The sequence below is a fragment of the Lissotriton vulgaris genome, chromosome 5 (genome assembly GCF_964263255.1).
Source record: "Lissotriton vulgaris chromosome 5, aLisVul1.2, whole genome shotgun sequence".
NCBI lineage: Eukaryota > Metazoa > Chordata > Amphibia > Caudata > Salamandridae > Lissotriton > Lissotriton vulgaris.
The window spans coordinates 20,570,934-20,592,338 of NC_141693.1; the positions used below are offsets into that span (position 1 = coordinate 20,570,934).

Genomic DNA, 21,405 nt, shown 5'->3' on the forward strand with positions numbered 1-21,405 from the left:
ACGTCGTGTCACAAGGCGCAGACCAGCAAAATGGCACTGTTGACGCTCCCTTATCCACGACACGTGGTAACCCCATTCCTCAGTTAAAAGTAAAAGTTTTTTACCCGCCAAAAAATGTGGGGATCCCAATTCATTTCAATGGGGACCGGTCACTGTAATAAGAGGCTGCAGGCTCCGGTTAGGAAGCCAGGTGGACTGGACCAGCAAGTGGGCGCAGGCCTTTCAATGCTCGAGGACGGGGGACAGCTTTGGTCCTCTTCTCCAAGGCTCCGGGGCGAGGGGTGTCCTTAGGCGTCAGGTTTTTGCTTCCTGGAGCAGCCGTGGATAAGGGTCCAGGAGGGGTGAAACCAAGATGGACTCAAGCTCTGGGGCACCTTGTTACCACCGGTGGTCCACATCAACTTGGGCCGGAGGCGACGAGTGCAGTGGGACTTCGAGTGTCGATTTTGAAAGTTCTGGAGGCCTCAGAGTTTTCTCTTTTGAAGCTATTGACTCTTTTTCGAAGTCAGGCACCCCTCCCAGGTTTCTGGAACCAGCAGGTGCAGGACGAGTCGACTTTGGCGGAGTTTTCGACCAGGGATGCAGACAGCCCGACAGGGTTGGTACAAAGTTTGCTGCTTCTTCTCTCTTCTCAGCTTCGGGTCTTCGGGGTCCTCCCTCTTCTTAGGTTGTCAGGATATGCTTCTCTGGTGCCAGGGGCTCCCCTAAATACTGAATTTAGGGGTGTTAGGTCAGTACAGAGTAGTAGCCAATTGGCTACTGACCCTTGGGTTCACTACATCCCATATATGATCACTTCCTGTCAGAAGTAGGCATAGCCCTGTCCCAGAATTCCTAAGTATGCCATCACAAAGATTGCTACTTCTGAAAAATCGTTCCCACCTCACAGTAGCCACCTTAGGAGTGGTACTAGCCTGGAGGTGGCACATCTTCCTAACTAGCTAATTGTCCCACCTGTCCAGGTGTCAAGGGGGCCAGGACAGGGGGGTGGCATCCTCTGCTTTGAGGGGAGCCAGATTCACATTACAAAAGCGGCAGCTCTTTGAAGCTCGTCCGCGGAAGGAGGCTAATCAACAGGTCTTCCTGTAGGAGGGGGTGTTACATCCTTTCCTCGGACAGGATTTTGTTCTTGGTCTCCTGAGAGCAAAGGCTCTCGCGCTAGGAGGTCAGAACAGGGTCTTGGTGCCAGGCTGGCAGAAACCAGCCAGCAAGTGCACCAGAGGCTTTCAAGGGGCACCAGTAACGTGCCCCCTGCCCTGCGTGCATGCATTGGTAAATCAAACACTGGCATCAGTGTAGGTTTACCAATATGAGATATTTGATACCACACATCCCTATTTTCAGTGAAGCCATCATGTAGCGGCGGAGCTTGTTTTCACCAGTCCCCGGTATGTGTTAAAACGGCTTCTCTGTCCACTTGTACTGGCAGTAATAGGACCGACCAGCACAGGGGCATATCTGCTCATGCAGGTATGCCCTCACATGTAATATTCAGCACCCTACCTAAGGGCTGTTTGGCGTGCTGTAGAGGTGACTAACAAATATTACATGCAGTGATAGGGGACATGGCACACAGGGATGTGTGACATGTTGTGTTTTCACTTTGGTCTGCACCAAGACACACAGCCTGCGATAGCAGCCCTCCATGTGCTTGGTGAGGGGTCCCTCAGGGTGGCACCATTTGTGCTGCTACCCTTAAGGGGGGCCTCTTTAGTACCACAGACCCTAGGTACCAGGGGTACCATTTACCAAGGACTTACAGAGGGTGCTAAAGGTTTTACCAGTTGGGGAAGCAACTGTGCAATTTTGGGAAAGAACACTCATACTGGGCACCTGGCTGGCAGGAACCCAGTACACTTCAGTCAGAGTTGCATCACCTAAAAGGGAAACAGATGAGGGATTACTGCAACAAATACTCAGTTTCCTACAGAGGTTGTGTGTAAGATAAGCGGGGTCCTGGTCATGATGCCCACGTAAATGATGCATTTGATTTTGAAGTTGATGCAGGCCAGCAAGGGAAGCCAAGGGAGTATTTCTTCAAGCCCCAGATAAGACGTCCTGCAGCATGTAGGATGCTTTAAAAGGGTGCCAGTGTGGAGTCTGGAAGGTCACGCAGTAGGTGTTACTGCCGTCCATATGTGAGAATGAGGGCTTGAACAGCAGCACTAACGTAGCTTCAGGAAGAAATGGTTTTACTTTCTTTAGAAGAGAGCTGCTACTAGGCTGTCTTTGCTTTTTTTGTTACTTGACGGTGAGGTTGATGTTGACTTGTTCTCCCCTCCACACTGTGTTTTCACTACAATCACTCTATGGCTTCTGAGGAATCCTGAAAAAGGGTGCTTTATCTCCATTTATTATATTAACTTTTGCATGAAGAGTAGCATGTACTTTATATTGGCTTCGCACAGTCGATGTTTCAATGCCACAAATGATGTACCGTGTTTCTGAATTGAAGCCGTAGAGTCTGGGAGTATGGATACTGTTTGGCTCTATACTTGGAGTCCACCCACCGTGTTTGCATTGTGCAGGATAGTGTCTCTGTCCCTAGAATGTAGTAGACGGGCCACCACAGGCCAGGGCACGGCTCCAGGTAAGGATTTCTTCATTAGGTATACTCAGTGCTTTATATCCTCGGAGGCCACTGCTATCACACCAGAGTACACTGTATACACAGTGCTTTGTATCGTCTCTGAAAGCACTGTTATGACCTCACAGCCCATATCATACTCAGTGCTTTACACCCTCGCTCAGGGCACTGCTATCAGCACAGCGCACAGTACCTTGTACCCTCTCTCAGGGCACTGCTATCACCCCACAGCACACAGTACCTTGTACCCTCTCTCAGGGCACTACTATCACACACAGCACACAGCACACAGTGCCTTGTACCCTCTCTCAGGGCACTGCTATCACCCCACAGCACACAGTACCTTGTACCCTCTCTCAGGGCCCTGCTATCACACCACAGCGCACTGTACCTTGTACCCTCTCTCAGGGCCCTGCTATCACACCACAGCGCACTGTACCTTGTACCCTCTCTGGGCACTGCTATTACCACAGCACACAGTACCTTGTACCCTCTCTCAGGGCCCTGCTATCACACTGCAGGACACAGTACCTTGTACCCTCTCTCAAGACACTGCTATCACACCATAGGACACAGTACCTTCTACCCCCTCTCAGGGCACTGCTATCACACCACAGCACACAGTACCTTGTACCCTCTCTCAGGGCACTGCAATCACACCACAGCACATAGTACCTTGTACCCTCTCTCAGGGCACTGCAATCACACAGCAGGCAGCACACAGTACCTTGTACCCTCTCTCAGGGCCCTGCTATCACACCACAGCACACAGTACCTTGTACCCTCTCTCAGGGCACTGCAATCACACAGCAGGACACAGTACCTTGTACCCTCTCTCAAGACACTGCTATCACACCAAAGCACACAGTACCTTGTACCCTCTCTCAGGTCACTGCTATCACACTGCAGGACACAGTACCTTGTACCCTCTCTCAGGGCACTGCTATCACACCACAGCACACAGTACCTTGTACCCTCTCTCAGGGCACTGCAATCACACCACAGCACACAGTACCTTGTACCCTCTCTCAGGGCACTGCAATCACAGAGCAGGCAGCACACAGTACCTTGTACCCTCTCTCAGGGCCCTGCTATCACACCACAGCACACAGTACCTTGTACCCTCTTTCAGGGCCCTGCTATCACACCACAGCGCACTGTACCTTGTACCCTCTCTGGGCACTGCTATTACCACAGCACACAGTACCTTGTACCCTCTCTCAGGGCCCTGCTATCACACTGCAGGACACAGTACCTTGTACCCTCTCTCAAGACACTGCTATCACACCAAAGCACACAGTACCTTGTACCCTCTCTCAGGTCACTGCTATCACACTGCAGGACACAGTGCCTTGTACCCTCTCTCAGGGCACTGCTATCACACTGCAGGACACAGTACCTTGTACCCTCTCTCAGGACACTGCTATCACACCATAGGACACCGCACCTTGTATCCTCTCTCAGGGCACTGCTATCACGACAGCACACAGGACCTTCTACCCCTCTCATGGCACTGCTATCACACCACAGCACACAGTACCTTGTACCATCTCTCAGGGCACTGCTATCACACCACAGCACACAGTACCTTGTTCCATCTCTCAGGGCACTGCTATCACACTACAGCACACAGTACCTTGTACCCCCTCTCAGGACACTGCAATCACACCACAGCACACAGTACCTTGGACCCTCGCTCAGGGCACTGCTATCACACCACAGCACACAGTACCTTGTGCCCTCACTCAGGGCACTGCTATCGCACCACAGCACACAATACCTTGTACCCTCTCTCAGGGCACTGCTATCACACCACAGCACACAGTACCTTGTACCCTCTCTCAGGGCACTGCTATCACACTACATAACACAGTACTGTGTACCCTCTCTCAGGGTACTGCTATCAGGCCACAGCACATAATACCTTGTACCCTCTCTCAGGGCACTGCTATCACACAACAGGACACAGTACCTTGTACCCTCTCTCAGGGCACTGCTATCACACCACAACACTCGGTACCTTGTACCCTCTCTCAGGGTACAGCTATCACACCACAGCACACAGTACCTTGTACCCTCTCAGGGCACTGCTATCACACCACAGCACACAGTACCTTGTACCCCGTCTCAGGGCACTGCTATCACGCAACAGCACACAATACCTTGTACCCTCTCTCAGGGCACTGCTATCACACCACAGCACACAGTACATTGTACCCTCTCTCAGGGCACTGCTATCACACCCCAGCACACAGTACCTTGTACCCTCTCTCAGGGCCCTGCTATCACACCTCAGCGCACTGTACCTTGTACCCTCTCTGGGCACTGCTATTACCACAGCACACAGTACCTTGTACCCTCTCTCAGGGCCCTGCTATCACACTGCAGGACACAGTACCTTGTACCCTCTCTCAAGACACTGCTATCACACCATAGGACACAGTACCTTGTATCCTCTCTCAGGGCACTACTATCCCACACAGCACACAGTACCTTGTACCCTCTCTCAGGGCACTGCTATCAGCACAGGACAGTACCTTGTACCCTCTCTCAGGGCACTGCTATCACAACAGCACACAGTACCTTGTACCCTCTCTCAGGGCACTGCTATCACTACACAGCACACAGTACCTTGTACCCTCTCTCAGGGTTCTACTATCAGCACAGCACACAGTACCTTGTACTCTCTCAGGGCACTGCTATCAGCATAGCACACAGTACCTTGTACCCTCTCTCAGGGCTCTGCTATCAGCACAGCACACAGTACCTTGTACCCTCTCTCAGGGCACTGCTATCACAACAAAGCACACAGTACCTTGTACCCTCTCTCAGGGCACTGCTATCACACCACAGCATACAGTACGTTGTACCCTCTCTCAGGGCACTGCTATCACACCACAGCATACAGTACCTTGTACCCTCTCTCAGGGCACTGCTATCGCACCACAGCACACAATACCTTGTACCCCCTCTTAGGGCACTGCTATCACACCACAGCACACAGTACCTTGTACCCTCTCTCAGGGCTCTGCTATCAGCACAGCACACAGTACTTTGTACCCTCTCTCAGGGCACTGCTATCACAACAAAGCACACAGTACCTTGTACCATCTCTCAGGGTACCGCTATCAGCACAGCACACAGTACCTTGTACCCTCTCTCAGGGCACTGCTATCACATCACAGCACACAGTACCTTGTACCATCTCTCAGGGTACCGCTATCAGCACAGCACACAGTACCTTGTACCCTCTCTCAGGGCACTGCTATCATAACAAAGCACACAGTACCTTGTACCATCTCTCAGGGTACCGCTATCAGCACAGCACACAGTACCTTGTACCCTCTCTGGGCACTGCTATCAGAGTACACCCTGCAGAATACTCCCTGCTTTACAGCTTCCATCTTGTACCCTTTCTGAAGGCACCGCTATCAGAATCCACCCTGCAGTATGCTCAGTGCTTTACAGCTTCCATCTTGTACCCTCTCTGAAGATACCATCTTGTACCCTCTCTGAAGGCACCGCTATCAGAGTACACCCCACAGTATACTCAGTGCTTTACAGCTTCCATCTTGTGCCCTTTCTGAAGGCACCGCTATCAGAGTACACCCCGCAGTATAACAGTGCTTTACAGCTTCCATCTTGTGCCCTTTCTGAAGGCACTGCTATCAGAATCCACACCACAGTATACTTAGTGCTTTACAACTTCCATTTTGTACCCTCTCTCAGAGCACCGCTATCAGAGTACACCCCACAGTATACTCAGTGCTTTACAGCTTCCATCTTGTACCCTCTCTGAAGGCACCGCTATCAGAGTCCACCCCGCAGTATACTCAGTGCTTTACAGCTTCCATCTTGTACCCTCTCTGAAGGCACCGCTATCAGAGTACACCCCACAGTATACTCAGTGCTTTACAGCTTCCATCCTGTACCCTTTCTGAAGGCACCACTATCAGAGTACACCCCACGGTACATTCAGTGCTTTACAGCTTTCATCTTGTACCCTCTCTGAAGGTACCGCTATCATAGTATACCCCACGGTACACTCAGTGCTTTATAGCTTCCATCTTGTACCCTCTCTGAAGATACCATCTTGTACCCTCTCTGAAGGTACCGCTATCAGAGTCCATCCCACAGTATACTCAGTGCTTTACAGCTTCCATCTTGTACCCTCTCTGAAGGCATCGCTATCAGAGTCCATCCCACAGTATACTCAGTGCTTTACAGCTTCTATCTTGTACCCTCTCTCAGGCGCCGCTATCAGAGTACACCCACAGTACACTCAGTGCTTTACAGCTTCCATCGTACCCTTTCTGAAGGCACTGCTTTCAGAGTACACCCGCAGTATACTCAGTGCTTTACAGCTTCCATCGTACCCTTTCTGAAGGCACCGCTTTCAGAGTACACCCGCAGTACACTCAGTGCTTTACAGCTTCCATCGTACCCTTTCTGAAGGCACCGCTTTCAGAGTACACCCCGCAGTATACTCAGTGCTTTATAGCTTCCATCGTACCCTTTCTGAAGGCACCGCTATCAGAGTTAACTCCGCAGTACACTCAGTGCTTTACAGCTTCCATCGTACCCTTTCTGAAGGCACCGCTATCATAGTACACCCACAGTATACTCAGTGCTTTACAGCTTCCATCGTACCCTTTCTGAAGGCACCGCTATCAGAGTTAACTCCGCAGTACACTCAGTGCTTTACAGCTTCCATCGTACCCTTTCTGAAGGCACCGCTATCATAGTACACCCACAGTATACTCAGTGCTTTACAGCTTCCATCGTACCCTTTCTGAAGGCACCGCTATCAGAGTACACTCCGCAGTATACTCAGTGCTTTACAGCTTCCATCTTGTACCCTCTCTCAGGGCACCGATATCAGAGTTAACTCCGCAGTACACTCAGTGCTTTACAGCTTCCTTTGTACCCTTTCTGAAGGCACCGCTATCAGAGTCCACCCCACAGTAGACTCCGTGCTTTACAGCTTCCATCGTACCCTTTCTGAAGGCACCGCTAACAGAGTACACCCCACGGTATACTCAGTGCTTTACAGCTTACATCCTGTACCCTCTCTCAGGACACCGCTAACAGAGTACACCCCACGGTATACTCAGTGCTTTACAGCTTCCATCGTACCCTTTCTGAAGGCACCGCTAACAGAGTACACCCCGCAGTACACTCAGTGCTTTACAGCTTCCATCTTGTACCCTTTCTGAAGGCACCGCTAACAGAGTACACCCCACGGTATACTCAGTGCTTTACAGCTTACATCCTGTACCCTCTCTCAGGACACCGCTATCAGAGTACACCCCGCAGTACACTCAGTGCTTTACAGCTTCCATTGTACCCTTTCTGAAGGCACCGCTATCAGAGTACACCCCACAGTATACTCAGTGCTTTACAGCTTCCATCGTACCCTTTCTGAAGGCACCGCTAACAGAGTACACCCCACGGTATACTCAGTGCTTTACAGCTTCCATCGTACCCTTTCTGAAGGCACCGCTAACAGAGTACACCCCACGGTATACTCAGTGCTTTACAGCTTCCATCGTACCCTTTCTGAAGGCACCGCTAACAGAGTACACCCCACGGTATACTCAGTGCTTTACAGCTTACATCCTGTACCCTCTCTCAGGACACCGCTATCAGAGTACACCCCGCAGTACACTCAGTGCTTTACAGCTTCCATTGTACCCTTTCTGAAGGCACCGCTATCAGAGTACACCCCACAGTATACTCAGTGCTTTACAGCTTCCATCGTACCCTTTCTGAAGGCACCGCTAACAGAGTACACCCCACGGTATACTCAGTGCTTTACAGCTTACATCCTGTACCCTCTCTCAGGACACCGCTATCAGAGTACACCCCGCAGTACACTCAGTGCTTTACAGCTTCCATTGTACCCTTTCTGAAGGCACCGCTATCAGAGTACACCCCACAGTATACTCAGTGCTTTACAGCTTCCATCGTACCCTTTCTGAAGGCACCGCTAACAGAGTACACCCCACGGTATACTCAGTGCTTTACAGCTTACATCCTGTACCCTCTCTCAGGACACCGCTATCAGAGTACACCCCGCAGTATACCCAGTGCTTTACAGCTTTCACATTGTCCTGGAGCTCCTCAAATCTCAGGCATGGGGTGTTTCAGTTCAGCATCCAACCAGAATAGTTGAAACATGGGGTCTAATTTTCATTGGCCGAACTAGTAACTTTTACAATTTGGGTGCAGATTTAAGATTTGTTCATGCATTGGGGTTGGAGACTAAGTAGTGAAATAGTGCATTCAATGACCCTGATCAGCTGTGCATTGACAAGGAAATCCCTGCTTCACCCACCTCAGAGTAAAGGATGAAGGCCTCCAAGCATGGGTGTGTCCCCACCCCTACTTCAAGTGGCAGATGTTATTCAACCACCTACCCGCGTATGAATCAAGAAGTGAGGGTACTTCCCACTCACAGTATCAAACTCAATCCACTCACCTGATGTTTTCTTGTAGACAAACCAAACCACAGCAGAGATCAGTCCAACACCCACAAGGGCTCCAATGACGCCTCCGATAATGACCCCCATTGAAGGAGATTTCTCTTCTGTGGGACAGAGACAGACAGGAGCAGAGTTACAGGGCTGAAATCACTTCAAAGATATGAATTATGATGCAGTAACACTAACACCTGCCAGGTATGAATATCTCTGTGTGTAAAGGGTCAGAGAGAGCTGTACCCTAACCTGGGAACAGAGGTCTGATCATAGTACAGCACATGGTATACTCACTGCTCGGTAACCCTCCGCACTCACTCCTATCACACCACAGCACATGGTATACTCACTGCTCGGTAACCCTCCGCACTCACTCCTATCACACCACAGCACATGGTATACTCACTGATCTGTAACCCTCCGCACTCACTCCTATCACACCACAGCACATGGTATACTCACTGGTCTGTAACCCTCAGCGCTCACTCCTATCACACCACAGTCCCAGGTATACTCACTGGTCTGTAACCCTCCGCACTCACTCCTATCACACCACAGCACATGGTATACTCACTGGTCTGTAACCCTTAGCGCTCACTCCTATCACACCACAGCACATGGTATACTCACTGCTCTGTAACCCTCCGCACTCACTCCTATCACATCACAGCACATGGTATACTCACTGCTCTGTAACCCTCCACACTCACTCCTATCACACCTCAGTCCCAGGTATACTCACTGCTCTGTAACCCTCCGCGCTCACTCCTATCACACCACAGCACATGGTATACTCACTGCCCTGTAACCCTCCTCACTCACTCCTATCACACCACAGTCCCAGGTATACTCACTGCTCTGTAACCCTCCGCACTCACTCCTATCACACCACAGCACATGGTATACTCACTGGTCTGTAACCCTCAGCGCTCACTCCTATCACACCACAGTCCCAGGTATACTCACTGCTCTGTAACCCTCCATACTCACTCCTATCACACCACAGTCCCAGGTATACTCACTGCTCTGTAACGCTCCGCACTCACTCCTATCACACCACAGCACATGGTATACTCACTGGTCTGTAACCCTCAGCGCTCACTCCTATCACACCACAGTCCCAGGTATACTCACTGCTCTGTAACCCTCCACACTCACTCCTATCACACCACAGCACATGGTATACTCACTGCTCTGTAACCCTCCGCACTCACTCCTATCACACCACAGCACATGGTATACTCACTGGTCTGTAACCCTCAGCGCTCACTCCTATCACATCACAGCACATGGTATACTCACTGCTCTGTAACCCTCCGCACTCACTCCTATCACACCACAGCACATGGTATACTCACTGCCCTGTAACCCTCCACACTCACTCGTATCACACCACAGCACATGGTATACTCACTGGTCTGTAACCCTCAGCGCTCACTCCTATCACACCACAGTCCCAGGTATACTCACTGCTCTGTAACCCTCCACACTCACTCCTATCACACCACAGTCCCAGGTATACTCACTGCTCTGTAACCCTCCGCACTCACTCCTATCACACCACAGCACATGGTATACTCTCTGCTCTGTAACCCTCTGCACTCACTCCTATCACACCACAGCACATGGTATACTCACTGCTCTGTAACCCTCCGCACTCACTCCTATCACTCCACAGCACACGGTATACTCACTGCTCTGTAACCCTCCGCACTCACTCCTATCACACCACAGCACACGGTATACTCACTGCTCTGTAACCCTCAGCGCTCACTCCTATCACTCCACAGCACACGGTATACTCAGTGCTCTGTAACCCTCCTCACTCACTCGTATCACACCACAGCACACGGTATACTCACTGCTCTGTAACCCTTCACGCTCACTCCTCTCACACCACAGCACATGGTATACTCACTGCTCTGCAACCCTCCGCACTCACTCCTATCACACCACAGCACACGGTATACTCACTGCTCTGCAACCCTCCGCACTCACTCCTATCACACCACAGCCCAAGGTATACTCAGTGTTCTGTAACCCTCGTCACTCACATGTATCACGCCACAGCACATGGTATACTCACTGCTCTGTAACCCTCAGCGCTCACTCCTATCACACCACAGCACACGGTATACTCACTGCTCTGTAACCCTCCACGCTCACTCCTATCACACCACAGCACATGGTATACTCTCTGCTCTGTAACCCTCTGCACTCACTCCTATCACACCACAGCACATGGTATACTCACTGCTCTGTAACCCTCCGCACTCACCACTATCACACCACAGTACACAGTATACTCAGTGCTCTGTAACCCTACTCACTCACTCGTATCACACCACAGCACACGGTATACTCACTGCTCTGTAACCCTTCACGCTCACTCCTCTCACACCACAGCACATGGTATACTCACTGCTCTGTAACCCTCTGCGCTCACTCCTATCACACCACAGCACATGGTATACTCACTGCTCTGTAACCCTCCGCACTCACTCCTATCACACCACAGCACATGGTATACTCACTGCTCTGTAACCCTCCGCACTCACTCCTATCACACCACAGTCCATGGTATACTCACTGCTCTGTAACCCTCCACACTCACTCCAATCACACCACAGCACATGGTATACTCACTGCTCTGTAACCCTCCGCACTCACTCCTATCACACCACAGCACATGGTATACTCACTGCTCTGTAACCCTCCGCACTCACTCCTCTCACACCACAGCACATGGTATACTCACTGCTCTGTAACCCTCCGCACTCACTCCTATCACACCACAGCCCAAGGTATACTCAGTGCTCTGTAACCCTCCGCACTCACTCCTATCACACCACAGCACATGGTATACTCACTGCTCTGTAACCCTCCGCACTCACTCCTCTCACACGACAGCACATGGTATACTCACTGCTCTGTAACCCTCCGCACTCACTCCTATCACACCACAGCCCAAGGTATACTCACTGCTCTGTAACCCTCCGCGCTCACTCCCATCACACCACAGCACACGGTATACTCACTGCTCTGTAACGCTCCGCACTCACTCCTATCACACCACAGCACATGGTATACTCACTGCTCTGTAACCCTCTGCACTCACTCCCATCACACCACAGCACACGGTATACTCACTGCTCTGTAACCCTCTGCACTCACTCCTATCACACCACAGCACATGGTATACTCACTGCTCTGTAACCCTCCGCACCCACACCTATCACACCACAGCACATGGTATACTCACTGCTCTGTAACCCTCTGCTCTCACTCCTATCACACCAAGGCACATGGTATACTCACTGCTCGGTAACCCTCCGCGCTCACTCCAATCACACCACAGCACATGGTATACTCACTGCTCTGTAACCCTTCACGCTCACTCCTCTCACACCACAGCACATGGTATACTCCCTGCTCTGTAACCCTCCGCACTCACTCCTATCACACCACAGTCCACGGTATACTCGGTGCTATGTAACCCTCCGCACCCACACCTATCACACCACAGCACATGGTATACTCACTGCTCTGTAACCCTCTGCACTCACTCCTATCACACCACAGCACATGGTATACTCACTGCTCTGTAACCCTCCGCACTCACTCCTATCACACCACAGTCCACGGTATACTCGGTGCTCTGTAACCCTCCGCACTCACTCCTATTACACCACAGCACATGGTGTACTCACTGCTCTGTAACCCTTCGCACTCACTCCTATCACACCACAGTACATGGTATACTCACTGCTTTGTAACCCTCCGCACTTACTCCTATCACACCACAGCACATGGTATACTCACGGCTCTGTAACCCTCCGCACTCACTCCTATCACACCACAGCACACGGTATACTCACTGCTCTGTAACCCTTCGCACTCACTCCTATCACACCACAGCACATGATATACTCACTGCTCTGTAACCCTCCCCACTCACTCCTATCACACCACAGTCCACGGTATACTCACTGCTCTGTAACCCGCCGCACTCACTCCTATCACACCACAGTCCACGGTATACTCACTGCTCTGTAACCCTCCTCACGCACTCGTATCACACCACAGCACACGGTATACTCACTGCTCTGTAACCCTTCACGCTCACTCCTCTCACACCACAGCACATGGTATACTCACTGCTCTGTAACCCTCCGCACTCACTCCTATCACACCACAGCACATGGTATACTCACTGCTCTGTAACCCTCCGCACTCACTCCTATCACACCACAGTCCACGGTATACTCACTGCTCTGTAACCCTCCGCACTCACTCCTGTCACACCACAGCACATGGTATACTCTCTGCTCTGTAACCCTCTGCACTCACTCCTATCACACCACAGCACATGGTATACTCACTGCTCTGTAACCCTCCGCACTCACCACTATCACACCACAGTACACAGTATACTCAGTGCTCTGTAACCCTCCTCACTCACTCGTATCACACCACAGCACACGGTATACTCACTGCTCTGTAACCCTTCACGCTCACTCCTCTCACACCACAGCACATGGTATACTCACTGCTCTGTAACCCTCTGCGCTCACTCCTATCACACCACAGCACATGGTATACTCACTGCTCTGTAACCCTCCGCACTCACTCCTATCACACCACAGCACATGGTATACTCACTGCTCTGTAACCCTCCGCACTCACTCCTATCACACCACAGTCCATGGTATACTCACTGCTCTGTAACCCTCCACACTCACTCCAATCACACCACAGCACATGGTATACTCACTGCTCTGTAACCCTCCGCACTCACTCCTATCACACCACAGCACATGGTATACTCACTGCTCTGTAACCCTCCGCACTCACTCCTCTCACACCACAGCACATGGTATACTCACTGCTCTGTAACCCTCCGCACTCACTCCTATCACACCACAGCCCAAGGTATACTCAGTGCTCTGTAACCCTCCGCACTCACTCCTATCACACCACAGCACATGGTATACTCACTGCTCTGTAACCCTCCGCACTCACTCCTCTCACACGACAGCACATGGTATACTCACTGCTCTGTAACCCTCCGCACTCACTCCTATCACACCACAGCCCAAGGTATACTCACTGCTCTGTAACCCTCCGCGCTCACTCCCATCACACCACAGCACACGGTATACTCACTGCTCTGTAACGCTCCGCACTCACTCCTATCACACCACAGCACATGGTATACTCACTGCTCTGTAACCCTCTGCACTCACTCCCATCACACCACAGCACACGGTATACTCACTGCTCTGTAACCCTCTGCACTCACTCCTATCACACCACAGCACATGGTATACTCACTGCTCTGTAACCCTCCGCACCCACACCTATCACACCACAGCACATGGTATACTCACTGCTCTGTAACCCTCTGCTCTCACTCCTATCACACCAAGGCACATGGTATACTCACTGCTCGGTAACCCTCCGCGCTCACTCCAATCACACCACAGCACATGGTATACTCACTGCTCTGTAACCCTCCGCGCTCACTCCAATCACACCACAGCACATGGTATACTCACTGCTCTGTAACCCTTCACGCTCACTCCTCTCACACCACAGCACATGGTATACTCCCTGCTCTGTAACCCTCCGCACTCACTCCTATCACACCACAGTCCACGGTATACTCGGTGCTATGTAACCCTCCGCACCCACACCTATCACACCACAGCACATGGTATACTCACTGCTCTGTAACCCTCTGCACTCACTCCTATCACACCACAGCACATGGTATACTCACTGCTCTGTAACCCTCCGCACTCACTCCTATCACACCACAGTCCACGGTATACTCGGTGCTCTGTAACCCTCCGCACTCACTCCTATTACACCACAGCACATGGTGTACTCACTGCTCTGTAACCCTTCGCACTCACTCCTATCACACCACAGTACATGGTATACTCACTGCTTTGTAACCCTCCGCACTTACTCCTATCACACCACAGCACATGGTATACTCACGGCTCTGTAACCCTCCGCACTCACTCCTATCACACCACAGCACACGGTATACTCACTGCTCTGTAACCCTCCGCACTCACTCCTATCACACCACAGCACATGGTATACTCACTGCTCTGTAACCCTCCGCACTCACTCCTATCACACCACAGTCCACGGTATACTCACTGCTCTGTAACCCTCCGCACTCACTCCTGTCACACCACAGCACATGGTATACTCTCTGCTCTGTAACCCTCTGCACTCACTCCTATCACACCACAGCACATGGTATACTCACTGCTCTGTAACCCTCCGCACTCACCACTATCACACCACAGTACACAGTATACTCAGTGCTCTGTAACCCTCCTCACTCACTCGTATCACACCACAGCACACGGTATACTCACTGCTCTGTAACCCTTCACGCTCACTCCTCTCACACCACAGCACATGGTATACTCACTGCTCTGTAACCCTCTGCGCTCACTCCTATCACACCACAGCACATGGTATACTCACTGCTCTGTAACCCTCCGCACTCACTCCTATCACACCACAGCACATGGTATACTCACTGCTCTGTAACCCTCCGCACTCACTCCTATCACACCACAGTCCATGGTATACTCACTGCTCTGTAACCCTCCACACTCACTCCAATCACACCACAGCACATGGTATACTCACTGCTCTGTAACCCTCCGCACTCACTCCTATCACACCACAGCACATGGTATACTCACTGCTCTGTAACCCTCCGCACTCACTCCTCTCACACCACAGCACATGGTATACTCACTGCTCTGTAACCCTCCGCACTCACTCCTATCACACCACAGCCCAAGGTATACTCAGTGCTCTGTAACCCTCCGCACTCACTCCTATCACACCACAGCACATGGTATACTCACTGCTCTGTAACGCTCCGCACTCACTCCTCTCACACGACAGCACATGGTATACTCACTGCTCTGTAACCCTCCGCACTCACTCCTATCACACCACAGCCCAAGGTATACTCACTGCTCTGTAACCCTCCGCGCTCACTCCCATCACACCACAGCACACGGTATACTCACTGCTCTGTAACGCTCCGCACTCACTCCTATCACACCACAGCACATGGTATACTCACTGCTCTGTAACCCTCTGCACTCACTCCCATCACACCACAGCACACGGTATACTCACTGCTCTGTAACCCTCTGCACTCACTCCTATCACACCACAGCACATGGTATACTCACTGCTCTGTAACCCTCCGCACCCACACCTATCACACCACAGCACATGGTATACTCACTGCTCTGTAACCCTCTGCTCTCACTCCTATCACACCAAGGCACATGGTATACTCACTGCTCGGTAACCCTCCGCGCTCACTCCAATCACACCACAGCACATGGTATACTCACTGCTCTGTAACCCTCCGCGCTCACTCCAATCACACCACAGCACATGGTATACTCACTGCTCTGTAACCCTTCACGCTCACTCCTCTCACACCACAGCACATGGTATACTCCCTGCTCTGTAACCCTCCGCACTCACTCCTATCACACCACAGTCCACGGTATACTCGGTGCTATGTAACCCTCCGCACCCACACCTATCACACCACAGCACATGGTATACTCACTGCTCTGTAACCCTCTGCACTCACTCCTATCACACCACAGCACATGGTATACTCACTGCTCTGTAACCCTCCGCACTCACTCCTATCACACCACAGTCCACGGTATACTCGGTGCTCTGTAACCCTCCGCACTCACTCCTATTACACCACAGCACATGGTGTACTCACTGCTCTGTAACCCTTTGCACTCACTCCTATCACACCACAGTACATGGTATACTCACTGCTTTGTAACCCTCCGCACTTACTCCTATCACACCACAGCACATGGTATACTCACGGCTCTGTAACCCTCCGCACTCACTCCTATCACACCACAGCACACGGTATACTCACTGCTCTGTAACCCTTCGCACTCACTCCTATCACACCACAGCACATGATATACTCACTGCTCTGTAACCCTCCCCACTCACTCCTATCACACCACAGTCCACGGTATACTCACTGCTCTGTAACCCGCCGCACTCACTCCTATCACACCACAGTCCACGGTATACTCACTGCTCTGTAACCCTCCTCACGCACTCGTATCACACCACAGCACACGGTATACTCACTGCTCTGTAACCCTTCACGCTCACTCCTCTCACACCACAGCACATGGTATACTCACTGCTCTGTAACCCTCCGCACTCACTCCTATCACACCACAGCACATGGTATACTCACTGCTCTGTAACCCTCCGCACTCACTCCTATCACACCACAGTCCACGGTATACTCACTGCTCTGTAACCCTCCGCACTCACTCCTGTCACACCACAGCACATGGTATACTCAGTGCTCTGTAACCCTCCGCACTCACTCCTATCACACTACAGTCCATGGTATACTCACTGCTCTGTAACCCTTCACGCTCACTCCTCTCACACTACAGTCCACAGTATACTCACTGCTCTGTAAACCTCCGCACTCACTCCTATCACACCACAGCACACGGTATACTCACTGCTCTGTAACCCTCCGCACTCACTCCTGTCACACCACAGTCCACGGTATACTCACTGCTCTGTAACCCTCCGCACTCACTCCTATCACACTACAGTCCATGGTATACTCACTGCTCTGTAACCCTTCGCACTCACTCCTATCACACCACAGCACATGATATACTCACTGCTCTGTAACCCTCCCCACTCACTCCTATCACACCACAGTCCACGGTATACTCACTGCTCTGTAACCCGCCGCACTCACTCCTATCACACCACAGTCCACTGTATACTCACTGCTCTGTAACCCTCCTCACTCACTCGTATCACACCACAGCACACGGTATACTCACTGCTCTGTAACCCTTCACGCTCACTCCTCTCACACCACAGCACATGGTATACTCACTGCTCTGTAACCCTCCGCACTCACTCCTATCACACCACAGCACATGGTATACTCACTGCTCTGTAACCCTCCGCACTCACTCCTGTCACACCACAGCACATGGTATACTCAGTGCTCTGTAACCCTCCGCACTCACTCCTATCACACTACAGTCCATGGTATACTCACTGCTCTGCAACCCTTCACGCTCACTCCTCTCACACTACAGTCCACAGTATACTCACTGCTCTGTAACCCTTCACGCTCACTCCTCTCACACCACAGCACATGGTATACTCACTGCTCTGTAACCCTCCGCACTCACTCCTGTCACACCACAGCACATGGTATACTCAGTGCTCTGTAACCCTCCGCACTCACTCCTATCACACCACAGCACACGGTATACTCACTGCTCTGTAACCCTCCGCACTCACTCCTGTCACACCACAGCACACGGTATACTCACTGCTCTGTAACCCTCCGCACTCACTCCTATCACACTGCAGTCCACGGTATATTCATTGCTCTGTAACCCTCCACACCCACTCCTATCACACTACAGCCAAAGGTATACTCAGTGCTCTGTAACCCTCCGCACTCACTCCTATCACACCACAGTCCACGGTATACTCACTGCTCTGTAACCCTCCTCACTCACTCGTATCACACTACAGTCCACAGTATACTCACTGCTCTGTAACCCTCCGCACTCACTCCTGTCACACTACAGTCCATGGTATACTCACTGCTCTGTAACCCTTCACGCTCACTCCTCTCACACTACAGTCCACAGTATACTCACTGCTCTGTAACCCTTCACGCTCACTCCTCTCACACCACAGCACATGGTATACTCAGTGCTCTGTAACCCTCCGCACTCACTCCGCACTCACTCCTATCACACTACAGTCCATGGTATACTCACTGCTCTGTAACCCTTCACGCTCACTCCTCTCACACTACAGTCCACAGTATACTCACTGCTCTGTAACCCTTCACGCTCACTCCTCTCACACCACAGCACATGGTATACTCACTGCTCTGTAACCCTCCGCACTCACTCCTGTCACACCACAGCACATGGTATACTCAGTGCTCTGTAACCCTCCGCACTCACTCCTATCACACCACAGCACACGGTATACTCACTGCTCTGTAACCCTCCGCACTCACTCCTGTCACACCACAGCACACGGTATACTCACTGCTCTGTAACCCTCCGCACTCACTCCTATCACACTGCAGTCCACGGTATATTCATTGCTCTGTAACCCTCCACACCCACTCCTATCACACTACAGCCAAAGGTATACTCAGTGCTCTGTAACCCTCCGCACTCACTCCTATCACACCACAGTCCACGGTATACTCACTGCTCTGTAACCCTCCTCACTCACTCCTATCACACCACAGCACACGGTATACTCACTGCTCTGTAACCCTCCGCGCTCACTCCTATCACACCACAGCACATGGTATACTCACTGCTCTGTAACCCTCCGCACTCACTCCTATCACACCACAGTCCACGGTATACTCACTGCTCTGTAACCCTCCGCACTCACTCCTATCACACCACAGTCCACGGTATACTCGCTCCTTTGTAGTCTTCGAGGCGGCACTAGTGTCTCACCGCAGCACATGGTTTACTCCACACTTTATCCTCTCAGAGCGCTGCTATCACCAGAGCCCACATTATACCCAGCAGTGCCCTGAGAGAGTCCACACAGACTATCACCCCCCAGCCCATGGTACACTCTGCGCTTTGTAGCTTACCTCAGGGCACTGTAAACCTCCACTGGTCGCACTTTACTCACTGCACTGGGCCCTTTCTACACTCTCACACCTAAGCCCACATGCCCTCCTTCTGACTGGCTCCATCATTAATGGCTGCAGCCAGGGCAGCCAGGTAAGAGGTGGCTGGCATAAGGCTGGCTCCCTGTATCGTCTGCTGTCTTGGGGTGAGGGCCCCGTCGACAACTATAGCAGTCAACCTCCAGATACACAGCGAGAAGGCCAAACTGACAACATCCTTGTAACAATTCTCCAGCGTGGGATTCTTCTCTATTCACAGCATTCTGTTATCTAGTGGTTGGGTCCGGATATTCCTGGCTCACTAAAACTCTTTCGATGGGGAGATGGGGGAGGGGGAAAGAGTTAAGGTGTGAATGTGAAGAGTTACAAGCCGCAAAAGGAAGGGAAACGGTTACCCTGTAAGCATCTGTTCGGAGTGAGTAGTGCTGTAGATTCACGTCCTCTGCATACTCCTGCCATCTAGTTTTCAGCTTGGATGCTTGGAATTTGTTTTTCTTCGAAGGTTTAGAGTCACGAGATTTGCTGTGACTCCACCCTTCGTCCACAATGTGCACGGGCACCGGCTCCATCTTGGATTTTGGTTTTCAGACGGGGATGAGATTGTGGACTTATGGGGCTGATTACGAGTTTCGCGGTCAGTAGATCGCCAACCTGGAGTGGCGACTCGGTGGCGGTGTGCTCCAGCAGTATGACTGGCAGATTCTGATTTTTGCAGTTGGACCGCTGCAACCGACGGGGATCTGTGATTCCCCGGCGGTGGCGGGGCGGTCAGAGGCCATAATATGCCGTCAAGTATACAAAGAGTTTCCTCACCAATACAGCTGTCATGGTGGTGAACCCGCCATGAAATCTGTGATGGTGAGAAAACTAAGGGGTCCTGCTGTGCCCCCTGGTGCCTCAGGGCCATGGGAATGCATGCAGTGGGGCACATGGTGTTCCCCCTGTCTGCATGCCCAGTTCCTGCAAGGCGTGGACTTGACAGTCCATACCGTGCAGAAGCTTGCATTGATGTTCCCACTGCAGCGCTTTTTTAATAGGCACCGCCGTAGAAATGCCAAAGGACCGCACGCCAGACATAGAGGTAACTTGTGATCTGGTGGGCGGCCGGCAGTGAGCTTTGGTGGTGTGATAGTAGGGCGGTGGCGCGCCACCCCGCTCCCACACTGCCAAACTCAGAATCTATAGAGGGTCTTCTCGTGATCCAACTTGCTGGTGAGTGGAGCATGAGTGACAGTTTTTCTAGCGTTGTTTGGGGCCATTTGAATATCATGCTCAGCTTCTTCAGGTTGTGGAAGCAGGATGCTGTGGTGACGCTGACTTGTGCCGTCATGTCCAGTTTGCTGATTATTCCAAGGTTGTTGGCGCGGATGCTGGGTGTGGGTCCGAGTTCAGCGGCCACCAGCTGGACTCCCATGGTGAGATTTTCTTGTTGAAGATCAATACTTATGTCTTGTCTGTGTTGAGTTTGAAACAATTGGCTTTCTCTCAGTTGGCAAATACTGTCATGCAGGCGATGAATGTGTTGAGGATCTTACCTGAGAGAGAGAGTATGAGTTGCACCTCGTCAG

General features: G+C 51.6%; 1 protein-coding gene across 1 annotated transcript in view; it reads right to left on the minus strand.

The window, feature by feature from the left end:
* The window catches only part of LOC147710017 (class I histocompatibility antigen, F10 alpha chain-like), a 237,703-nt gene that overhangs the window by 51,367 nt on the left and 164,931 nt on the right, over window positions 1-21,405 (minus strand). The window contains exon 5 of the mRNA XM_086920688.1: window positions 9,069-9,176. Coding sequence (XP_086776814.1) covers window positions 9,069-9,176 — 108 coding nt within the window. The remainder of the gene's footprint in view (window positions 1-9,068; window positions 9,177-21,405) is intronic.